Genomic DNA, 12,143 nt, shown 5'->3' with positions numbered 1-12,143 from the left:
GCATAACAAGAGATACACGTCACAGCTAGGGACAGGGAGCTTAACAGGCTGTCAATGATTCTACATTCACACAACATGGTGCTCAAAGGATGAACAGATTTCATACTTCACTGGAATCATGGTTCCTGAAGCAGAACCCGACTGGCCAACGACGTGCTGTTTGGGGTAGCCCCAGTCTCCTTCCAACTGAGAAAGGAGACTGACGACACGATGAAGTGAGATGCAAAGGAGGAGAGACAAGATAAAGAGTAAATCCCCCAAGAGCCATGGAGAGGAGCTCTCGCCCTGCCCCTCTCTCCCTCCCTCCCTCTCTCTCTCTCTCCCTCTCCCTCTCCCTCTCTCTCTCTCTCTCTCTCTCTCTCTCTCTCTCTCTCTCTCTCTCTCTCTCTCTCTCTCTCTCTCTCTCTCTCTCTCTCTCTCTCTCTCTCTCTCTCTCTCTCTCTCTCTCTCTCTCCCTCCTCCCTCCCTCCCTCCCTCCCCTCCCTCCCTCCCTCCCTCCCTCCCTCCCTCCTCCCTCCCCTCCCACCCTCCCTCCCTCCCTCCCTCCCTCTCCTCTCTCTCTCTCTCTCTCTCTCTCTCTCCCTCTCTCTCTCTCTATCTCCCTCTCTCTCTCTCTCTCTCTCTCTCCTCTCTCTCTCTCTCTCTCTCTCTCTCGTCCTCTGCATTCCCTTGGCTATTGGACAAAGCCAGAGGAATTCTCGAGTGGCCTTGGTAAATCTAACATTGAGTTTAACAGTGGCGGAGCCCCGCCGCACATGGACACAACTCAGCTCTGGAGAAGGGGGGAGGGGGGTGTTCATGCCCCCCTCTCTGGTCAGGCTACAGGGTTCCAGTGACTAAAGGGTAATTAAAACAACTGGACATGTTTTCTTTTTCAAAGGGCCACTGCGCTGCAGCTAGTGAGACCAGGGTGGTGCTTCTCTCTGCCCTCACCTCAGTGACCGTGACACAGTGTGGGGAGAGCTTCGTCAAAGCTGCTTTATACAGAGCCCGGAGATATAGCACATCGATAACAAGCTCTGTTACAATGTGAACATGTTACAATGGACAAAGTGTTGATATCGAACCAAAACACCCACCCCAACTGAGATTCTCCACACCCCCAGGTTTGAAGGACACTTCATTGGAGACAGTTTTATGATTTTCTTTCCGTATTCACCACTATGATACAACCATTATCTCCAGTCAAATGCACAGTAAACCGTAAACTTAAGAACAAGCAAAGTTTAGGCACATTGATGCATGTCATTTCACATTTGAGAAAAGATGGGGGAGTCGAAGACGAAGACTAAAACCGAGACCTAACCTAGTGTTGCTCCAGACAGTGTCTTCTCTGCCTCTACGGGTTAAAAGCACAGGCAAGCAGAGACCCACAGAGAACGTACCGGAGCATTTGTCAATGTATGTGCCAGGACTGGACTTCAAACCTGTACAGTTTGTATCTAATCATCAAGTATCTAGAATGATCTTACACATTCTCACGTTGAAAAAACAAACAAATGATGTATGTTACATATCTACATACAGACGGGTGATGGGTTCAATACTGTGAAGAATACAAGAAGATAGCGCACCATATAATCGACAGTATATCAGCATTGCATATGGCGACTATATTTATACATGTTCATAATAAATATAGATAGGTATATTTCTATGTACATTTTGATATTTTAACATTGCATAAAGAATGAAATAAATAATACAAATATAATCAAATCTTACCATATGTCCGATTTGAGAAATGCTATATTAGAGCCAAAATAAATCTAACACTTGAAATAACAACGATAAGAATATTATTCAACGATAGACATAGTAAAACAACACAAAACTTGGCCTACAATCTGGAGTAACAACACAAGCTACACCACATTTACCCATTTACCCTGCAAGTTTAGCATTTGGGACTGCTGGAATGACGACAGAGGTGAGGCTTCAGGACAGGAAAGGTGGGCTCTGTTTCTCTTTCTGCTCAGTCTGTGTGTGTGTGAGAGTATGTTGCTCTGTGTGCATGAGCGTGTCTGGTGGTCATAGTGATTGGGGGTTGTGAGGCGGGGTGGTCGAGGGAGGAGGTTGTGTGGGGGGGGGGGAGGGCATGTTTTCCCGCTCTTTCACCTCCGGATGTCCGTCGCCTCGGGGTCCTCCTGCTCGGACACCAACCCCACGTCGGGGACCTGGCGTCGGGGGCTCTGAGCGCGGGAGCGGGCGTGTCCGTTGAAGACCCCCTTGACGGGCTTGTCCTTCTCTCCCTGCCGCGGCGGGCGGGAGTTCTCGGGCTCGGGGTGCGAGGGGGCGGGGCGCCGCTGGTCCAGGGAGGGGGGAGGGGGGCTGGGGGGCGAGGCGAGGGAGGTGCAGAGGCTCAGGCTGTCGCACAGCGCCCCCCAGTTCTGCTCGCACTGCAGCCGGACGCTCCGCGTCAGCGCCTCCTTGACCTCCTCGCCACAGCTCAGCAGAATGTTCACCAGCTCACGTACGGACTACACAAACACACACAAATACGTTGATTACATACAATGCCATTAATGACATTCATCCTTCGTGTGACGACCGTTCTACCTCCATCTCTCTTGCTCCCCTGGACCCAGCGACAGTTAAGACAGAGGACAAGTTGAGAGGAACACAGACGGAGGCAGAAGGACAGACACGGTCGAGAGAGTGACAGAGATGGAGGGGGGGGGGGGGGGGGGAGAAAAAGCAAGTGGGTCTTTGAGTGAGCGGCCGGGGGGAGGGGGGCTTCTCCTCACCCTTTGGGAAAGAGGTCCTGGAAGTGGATCATGTCCACCATGACGTTGACGTTGTCCTTGGCGGCGGAGCAGAGGTTGTGTTTGATGTAGCACTCCTTCTGCAGCTGGAACACCATCTCCTTGATGGCCAGGCACTTGCGGCTGATGCAGCTGAACTTGTGGCGCAGGCCGTGGGCCATGCACTTCAGGGCGTCCTTGATGAAAGACTTCCCCTGCAGACGCACACACAGGACGGACCCGACCCCGTTAGGAGGCAGGCGGGCGGGGGAGGGACGGAGGGGAGGGCTCACTGGAATTCCGTATGCCTCAGGCCCAGTTAGTTTGTCACACTGCTTGTCATCGTCATCCCAACTATGTTTAGGTGAGAGGGAGACAGCTCGTTCCAGGAATGTGAGTGTGTGTGAGCGAGGGCATGTGCCAGCGGTTATGGCTCACATGACTGTGGTGTGCTATGTTGACAAACCAGCATTATTCCACGATCGTGATTTTTTTTTTTTACTCCTAAACGTAACCCCTCATTGGGCCTGCTCTCATGTCACCCATGTCCCTCTATGACCTGAGCATGATAGACATTCTGAGAGTAAGTCAGGCTTGGCCCTGGCCCTGAGAGGCCGAGGCCTGAGCCTTCTGTACCCTTATGAAAGAGGAGCAGGCTGGGCACGGAGCCAGCTGGCTTGCCCTGCCCCTGGTCCCCAGGGGAAAGGGATGTGAACGCCATGAGAGAAGGACACAGACTGGGCTACACTGTGAAGGTGTTCATAGAACCCACACACACAGTATAGATGTATTAACATGTACTGTACACTAACAGTACATATATTAACATGTACTGCACACTAACAGTATAGATGTATTAACATGTACTGTACACTAACAGTACATGTATTAACATGTACTGAACACACACAGTATAGATGTATTAACATGTACTGTACACTAACAGTGTTAACATGTACTGAACACACACAGTATCGATGTATTAACATGGACTGAACACACACTGTATGTCTTACCTGGGAGTCGAATTTGCCAGCATTGTGGAGGAAGGTCATGCAGATCTCTTGCAGTCCTCGGATCTCACATGAGTTGTTCTCAAAGCACTCAAACACACCACAGCCAACATCCCCCGCGTTCACTAAACAGTGCTGGATCTCAGCTGGAGAATGAGAGACAGAGAGAGACAGGAAGAGCAAGACAAAGAGAGAGAGAGACAGGAAGAGCAAGACAAAGAGAGAGAGAGACAGGAAGAGCAAGACAAAGAGAGAGAGAGAGAGATCATTTTCATGCCTCAATGTATAACAAATGCTGAATCACAGATCGGAAGAGGTTGAGGGGGGCAGGGGGGCGGGGGGAGGGGGTACGCTTAGGCATCTCCTTTCCGTCACTTGTAACTAGGATGCGTCGATGACACCCGCAGTGGAATGGTCCAATCATACGGTACAGGCCCACAGGATATCATCCAAAAAGTATCTCTCTGCGTTAAACGTGCAGCACATTATCACCAGAGAAAGAGAGAACAAGAGAGAGAGAGAGAGAGAGAGAGAGAGAGAGAGAGAGAGAGAGAGAGAGAGAGAGAGAGAGAGAGAGAGAGAGAGAGAGAGAGAGAGAGAGAGAGAGAGAGAGAGAGAGAGAGAGAGAGAGAGAGAGAGAGAGAGAGAGAGAGAGAGAGAAATTAAGTGGGTTTAGAGCGAGACAGCCGACAAAAAATTTGGAAGACAGAGATTACGGTGTCACTCTGACTGCGTCAAAACCCTCTCCTGCATTGCCTGCTGTGGAGATGGGATGGTGCATTGCAGATACAGCTTTGACTACATGTGGAGGAGAGACACACTCGAGGGTTCCTCCATGGTCTGTGGAGGAGTGTCCATCAACAAGGGTCTGTTGGCATGTTGGTGTAGCATGTGTGTGTGTGTGGGGTTAAGGGTTGCACAAGATAAAAAAAGGTTAGGCTTGACCATTGCATATCTATTCTCCATCAATGAACAACCCCCCCCCCCTTATACACTGTTAAGCTGGTAAGACCTTTCAGAAGCAAAGAGAGTGGAGGTGATTGAGCCAGTGGTCATTTCACTGAAGTGAGAGAGGTGTGGAAGGCGGAGCGAGGCTGTCCAGGGCTGAGGACAGTCCCCTGGCTGAGGACAGTCCCCTGGCTGAGGACAGTCCCCTGGCTGAGGACAGTCCCCTGGCTGAGGACAGTCCCCTGGCTGAGGACAGTCCCCTGGCTGGCCTCCCTGTGCCCTCAGCTGTCCTCTAAAACCACTGCAGCAAAGGACGACAGGAATAAAACTAATGATAGAGACCAGAAATGACGGAGCAAAAATCTAAGAAAGTCTTGCCTGGGACATCTAATTGCAGTCTGACTGTTGTATTTTCATAGTTGTTCTCCAGATCCTAGAGGTGGGGTTGAATCTCAGGCCAGGTCAGGCCAGCTATTATTACAATGTTGAGCATTTTTTACAAATGTTGTGATGACGCCTATGGAAACTGTGTTGTTGATTCATGCTGTTGATAAACACAAACAATTAAAATGAGACGAGTGACACACATTACCCTAAACAAATTCGATTTGCATTGCCAAGTTTTGTCAGGGAGGGCCACCACTGGAACTTCCATTTTTATGCATTTGATTAAATGCATGCCGCTCAGGGTCAATGCAAATAGCTATTTTATTTGAGAAATGATGGTTGTCAACAAGGGACCTCTGTCGGGGGTGTGGGGTGTGGGGAGGAGGGAGCGAGGGAGCGAGGGAGAGAGAGAGGACTATGTAGGCACTGAGTTGAACTTCAGTGCGCAGGAAAAGTGAGCCGCTGTCGGCAATGCTTGTGTTGGCATTTGTACGGGAATGTGCTTGGATCGTACGAGCTGGCCGCAACGTGCATTGAATTACACAGTGGTGTGACCGACTGAGCAACTGTGAAACATTCAGCGCTGTCCCCATTTCGCGACAGGCAAACCAAATAGAGATATGCAGGAACATTAACTTTATATGGTAAAATCTTCAAAAATAGATCTTATTTTGATAACTTGCTGCAAACTCTTATAGCCCATTGGCTTCGGCCTTAATAGACACAGATCCAAGATGATAGAGGAGATGGAATGGAATTATAATTAGCAATGCCAAAGCTGCATTTAATGCAAAACACAATGTTATGTGGGTTGTGTTGTAAAATGCTCAAGCTTATGGCAGAAAAAAAACTTTAACCTTAAACACCTTCAACACACACACACGCAAAATGGGTGGTTATCCTAGACCTACTGGGTAGGCTATGCAATGGCACCTATCCTTATCTTGTGCCGTACTAAAACATTTAATTTATATCTGCAAATGTTTACAATATATATATATATATCTTTCTATTTAGAAAACGCAATCTTGCAAAAACAAAGCACAATATTTACATTGATAAACGTTATTGAACAGCCTGAGAATATGGATTGATCAATGTCTCAATTAATTTAGTTCCAGGGGGAGCACGTGCACACACAAGTCCGTTTGCAATGACATCGTTATAGAAATGTGTGTGAGAGTGAGCTGATAACACACACACACACACACACACACACACACACACACACACACACACACACACACACACACACACACACACACACACACACACACACACACACACACACACACACACACACACACACACACACACACACGCACACACATACAGAGCCTCGAGCCACTTTCCACAGCACGTTAGTCATGTCATGTATTTACAATTGTACAGCCTACCTATGGCTCTACCTACCTGTGTTCTGTAGAGAAAGACGTCCTTTCTGGCTTGCCGGTTTTTCTGGCGGGTTGTCATGAATGTCCATATTATCCGTCTCCACTACTTGCTCAAAAACTGACAAAACCAACAGCGCTATTGCCAATTTGACCAACATTATATCTGCAAGGAGCAAGGCAGACCTCTGAAAAAAACAATGATCCACTTCTTTATGTGAACACGCCGCTTACCTTTCGCCTAATTATTGTGTCGTGGTTGCCTAGTCTGCGGGCTGGGCTGGGAGTGAGAGCGGAGACGGGAGGGATGCTGGCTATATTTCCCGGAGCGCGGGTGTCAATTTTGATGAAGGAGTTAAGCAGGTGTTGTCAGTCGGGCTTCGCGACCAATCAGCGAAGAAGACATCCACGTCCAAGGTTTAGGGGAGTGTCTAGTGAAAGTCCCGTCTTGCCATAAAACTTAAGTTGTAAAAATGTTCGTGGCTTTTACAAGTATTTGTGTATGTATGAAAAACTTAAGTCTACTTTGGCGGAAAATAATTGTTGTAAGCAAACTAAAGAAAACACCTCGAGTGTATGATAGGCCTAGTTAGTCCAGGCCTTTACGATGATATTACATGACAGGAGTCAACACCTGAGCAACATGACAGTCAGTTATATCATTCTCAGGCATTGCTTAATGTTCGAAGTGAGTTTGGGAATCTTGTGATTTCAACTAATGTTTGCCAATAGGCGACTAGGGCAAGCAGATTTTAACTGTCTTGTTAGCTAAAACCGCAGCCACAATCTACAGTGATGGCAAATACAGAAAATACAGTCAGAGAGCAAAGAAAATGAGCCAGAAGTATACATTATGATGAGACTGGTGAGTCTTCTCCCCGACAAGTAAGCTGACTGTGTGTGTGTGTGTGTGTTAGTCATCTGTTCCAACTTATAGCCTATAAAGTTATTTTTGCAAAGCTGGCATACGGTGGCATGCAGATAGAGACATACATATAGTTGTTCAAACAAACCAATAAACATATTTTGTACTTAAGTGTTGATGCTGTCAAACCCCCAAAAAAGGCTGCCTTCTGATGGTAAGGTGTACAAATGTGCCAAGACTCGAGAGAGGAGAGGTGGAAGAGAGACGGAGGGGATAGGAAAAAGGAGGAGAAGAAAGAATAGGACAAAGAGGGGAAGAGAGGAGACCAGGAGATCACAGGAAAGCATAGAAGGGGTGGTGGGATTGGAGGGAGGAGAGGAAGAGAACAGAGGAAAGGAGGACGGGGCTGCATCCACATAACTGGTAATAGTTGGCAGAGATAGCATCATTTTAAAGCCAGCACATTTGGGACAGTGTAGGAAGATGAGCACATTTTGTGTCTGTATGTATGCCAAATAAGTAGTCATGTTACATTTGTTATTTGTAAATACATATTGAATGAAAATATCTTGTCTGATGGATGGATTTCAAACATTGCTTATTCTAACCTACATTACCGAACCATGCGCATCCTACACGGAGTCGTTCAATTTGACAAATACAACCACATCTCTTAATTTGTAAACTCTGTTGAATCTTCTGTTAGTTCTAAATATATCAACAAATGCAGTTGTATATTATATTTTGGCTCAGGTTGGTCGGTATAGGAAGCCAGGCTATATTTAAAGAAACCTCAATTAGGTCCACATTAGGGAGACCAAATCTGGACTGTCGCCTTTTAATTGTTGACCAAAGTTATGAGAATGCCCTGACTCGCAGATAATTTCCGTCTGACTCCAGTTTTTATGGTCTTAAATTAGGCTTCACAGCGGGAGGAATCGTGCAATATTGACCACATCTGTGAGATAAACGGCGCAATGAGTTGCAGGCCATCTCGAGGAATTTGGAAACGCTCCTGGGAATGTCGTTGGTTTGTATAGCTCCGGGGCACCAGCAACGCAGCGAGCTAAAAAAAAAGCCTTTTGTTGTCAGAGAAAGTGCCAAATGGGCTAACAAATTAAACTCACTGTGTTGTAGGCAAAATGCTATACTATATGTGGCTATCTGTGGCTTTAGACGGGGGTGTCCTACCCCCCACACCCTAAAGGCGTGGCACACCTTTAGAAACAGTAGTCCGATCCAAGTCTGGTGAAAGAAACGATGGCTACTCACGCAGCGAACACACCCTCGATTTGGTCCAATCAGCGCAGACTAGAGAACGACAGGCTAGTAATTGTATATGGCACTGGAATATGCACATGACAGCGCAAGGCTGTGAAAGAAACGCTCGGTCAATACGCACCAGCAACAGAACACATTAATATAGGTACAGCTGTGCTGTGTGACACTTTGGTCTTCAAACTCAGAGACAGACACAGGCATTATTTCCCCCCTTCCACATGACTTTTGACAGTGAATTGCGTGCGATTGAAGCAGAACGATGAGCTATCATTCAGAAAGGAGCGCGGCGTTCACTATGTGGGGAAAGCAGCCGCAGTATAAGCATGGCGTGAAATGAGCCGACACCAGATGCATGTCATTCAGAACATGAATGTTCTGACATCTGTTATAGCTTACGAGAGCTGTGGAGGTCAAGACCGTTCGACTTGAGCCTATTATCATGCACACATTGTGCCTTTTTTTTGTTGCCTTAAAACACTCTCATATGCCGACTTACGGCGCAGCAGCAGTGTACATGTCCGTGAGTGTGGTGAGTTTACATCTGTATCATTTCAAAACTTCAGAACTCCAATAAAATGCTCATGGCGGCGTGTTTGTCTTTCCGGTGACAAACTCCCCAAAATAGACTCCAGAAACATTCATACACCGTGAATTGATTTGTGTAGTAAAACATTTCAGCAAGCCGACACGTGTTCTGAGTTAGACCTCCTGGAGAATTAAAACCAGAACAGGGACATCTCATTCTTTGTCTGTGTGCGTGTTTCTGTGTGTGTAAGAGATAGCCAGAGGTCAAAGCCCTTGTGTATGTTAGGAAAGGTGACACCAGTCAGAGGTTGTCTTCGAGGAACCCAAGAATGATGTCTTGGCACTTACTTATTTCAGTGTGAGAATGTGTTTGTGTGTGTATATGTTCCACAAATACATTTGCTCATATGTAAGTATTTGCGTAAGTGTGGAGTTAGCAAAAAGACTCTCTCTCTCACACACACACACACAACTCTCTCTCACTCTCTTTTTAAAGCACTCTCTGGTCTGTTAACTCACCTGACTCGTGAAAAGAGGGATTTTACTGGCCCAGACAAGCGTGCCAGCTTTGAGTTCTCACTCCAAACAGTGTGAAAGCACATACCTCCCAAACCCCCATCATTTGATTTGCCTCAAACAATGTGCTATTATATAGTTGGGTGCTGTGTGAATTATATTGCTACAGTTCTGGCAGATAACAAAGTCCTCCATCTCATTACAGTCTGTGTGAGATCCTGGCCTTGGCCGGCACAAAGGAGGGATTGAGCGGTAAACAGAGAGAGATGGACCAAAGCTCTCCATGTGAGCCCTCACCTTGGCTTGGGAGCCCGAAGAGGTGATGTCATCCTGGACGGAGACGTACAAGGTCGACCCCTCTCCGGTAGGTGGGCACGAGGGGGGAGGGTTGGTGGTGGGGGAGGTGGGGGCCAGAGACAAAAGAGAGCAGCTTGGACACAAAAGCCCCATTTAATGAGGGTGAGACATGAGGCCATGCGGGCTCCTTGGGTGGCACATAGTGTCATAGCCGCTGAAAAGACTGGGGAGCAATTAATCGTCAGTTTTGTGAATTGGGCAAAGGGTTTATTACGTAATAGCCAGTAGAGGGTTGCAATGAGGCAAACGAAGCCTTTTCTGGGTTATGCTTATTTCGACCCAATCCCATAACATTGGAGCCCTAGATGCTATATTTGTCGCCCCGTGAATCACCAAGAATGACCGTCCGACACAATATGACACACTTACCCCTCATTAGAGATGAAGGGTCCTTTGTGGTGAAACGGGGATCCCAGGAGATCATTAAAACCCATCAGGCTGAACCTGCCTGGATTACTCATGGTCATTACCAGGCTATTGTGTAGCCTGCAACCCACATTCAGGGAGTCAGTGCTGCCAAAGTTTGAGGGATATAATTGACAATATTCAGCAAAGTGCACGTAGAGTAACAAGGCGAGTGTGGGGGGACAACCGTTTGTGTTAGCTTCATTAGATTGTGTCAGACAACAGGCTGGCTTACAGGATTCTCCATGTTCTCACTGCCAAACAATGGCTCCATCCACAACAAGGCTGAGATGTGGGCCCCAAAGCAAATGGGAGTTGGGAGGAGAGCGAAAGCGAGAAAGAGAGAGGAGGGAGAGTGATAGAGAGATCGAGAGAGGCTGAGCCCTTGTTTCGGTGAATAGAGTAGTAAAACCATAGAAAAAAAGAGACATGATTAGAAGATAGCATTAAAGCCATAATTATGTTTTGGACCCGTGATTCACCAGGTCTTTTACGAGTTTCTGTCCTGACATACACCCGATTCCCATCATAGACAAGCAGATACCCATACTGCTGCTAAACAAGCATGCAAAGGAAAGTCACTGGGGCAATGTGTAATGCTGGTATTTACATGACAACAAGCTTGTTGTCATGTAAATCTCACTTCCTTCCTTCCTTCCTTCCTTCATTCTTTCCTTTCATTAATTCTTTCATTCTACCAGCAATTGTTCCACCGCCTGCACCCCTAAGCAAATCTTCCCAACTGATTGGAACAGTAAGAGGGCTTGTGGCATGCATGTCTTGCTATCCGACAGGAGACGCAACCCACAGGAGACGCAAAACAGTTTTAAAATAAATTAAAAGAATTATATCCCCTTTAATCCAGACAGGCCCATTTTAATTTGCAGAGATCTGACCAAGAGAACATTATACTAACTTTGTAACTTAACAAATACATGTGACAAGGACGTTTTGAGCTATATTCAGATATCATGTTCTAACTTTGAAATGTCTAATGCTGTTTTTGATCTCTCTAGTCAACACTCGCTTACACATTTTGGAAGGTGGAAAGATTCTGCATATGTGAACAATGAAATCTCCGGTATTTCATTAAAGGAAGGAGGCACTGATGTGCTCTGTTCAGAGAGGGTTTCTTCTATACTGGTGCTGTGTTTACAACAAACACAATGGGCATGTTATAAAATGAAATGGGCTGTCTGTGTATGTGAGCTATACAATATGAATTAACCATGATTAAACTTATTGTAATATACTGTATTCCCTGAAACATTACATAACATGTTCATTTATTAGTGAGGAACATGAAGAACTGAACCATTTGACAGCTATGAGTGTGTGTGTGTGTGTGTGTGTGTGTAGGTGGGCCAATGAAATGGTCTGTCTGTGTATGTGAGCTATACAAGATTTGCACGAAGGAGACGCCTGGTTGACGGCGGTGACATGAGACTGTGAATGCAAATGTTTGGTACTGTTTGTTTATGATAAGTGTTACTCGAGTGAGAGGTAATTGATTGCTGCAACGGTGTGTGTGTCGGAACACGTTGTGAGTTTGTGCAGGCGGGCAGGAGGCTGGGAGGCTGGGAGGTTGGGAGGCTGGGAGGCTGGGAGAGGGGCAGAGATACTCCAGCACATGGAAAGACCTCTAGAAGCTCCTCCCCAAACCTCCCAGGAATTCCCGGAATTCTGCCTCATAATTACGACATCCGCGGAG

At 46.8% G+C, this 12,143-nt stretch overlaps 1 protein-coding gene across 1 annotated transcript; it reads right to left on the bottom strand.

The window, feature by feature from the left end:
- Positions 1-632: 632 nt before the first annotated feature.
- stc2a (stanniocalcin 2a) lies at positions 633-6,816 on the bottom strand. Its single transcript, XM_062477119.1, is given in 5 exon segments — positions 633-2,473; positions 2,476-2,480; positions 2,748-2,959; positions 3,761-3,903; positions 6,506-6,816. Coding segments are annotated over 5 exon segments (858 nt in total). The 5' UTR covers positions 6,645-6,816; the 3' UTR covers positions 633-2,114.
- Positions 6,817-12,143: the final 5,327 nt, after the last annotated feature.

Source organism: Osmerus eperlanus, chromosome 13, assembly GCF_963692335.1.
Source record: "Osmerus eperlanus chromosome 13, fOsmEpe2.1, whole genome shotgun sequence".
In the NCBI taxonomy this organism is placed as follows: Eukaryota; Metazoa; Chordata; class Actinopteri; order Osmeriformes; family Osmeridae; genus Osmerus; species Osmerus eperlanus.
This window is presented reverse-complemented; position numbering and strand designations above follow the sequence as displayed.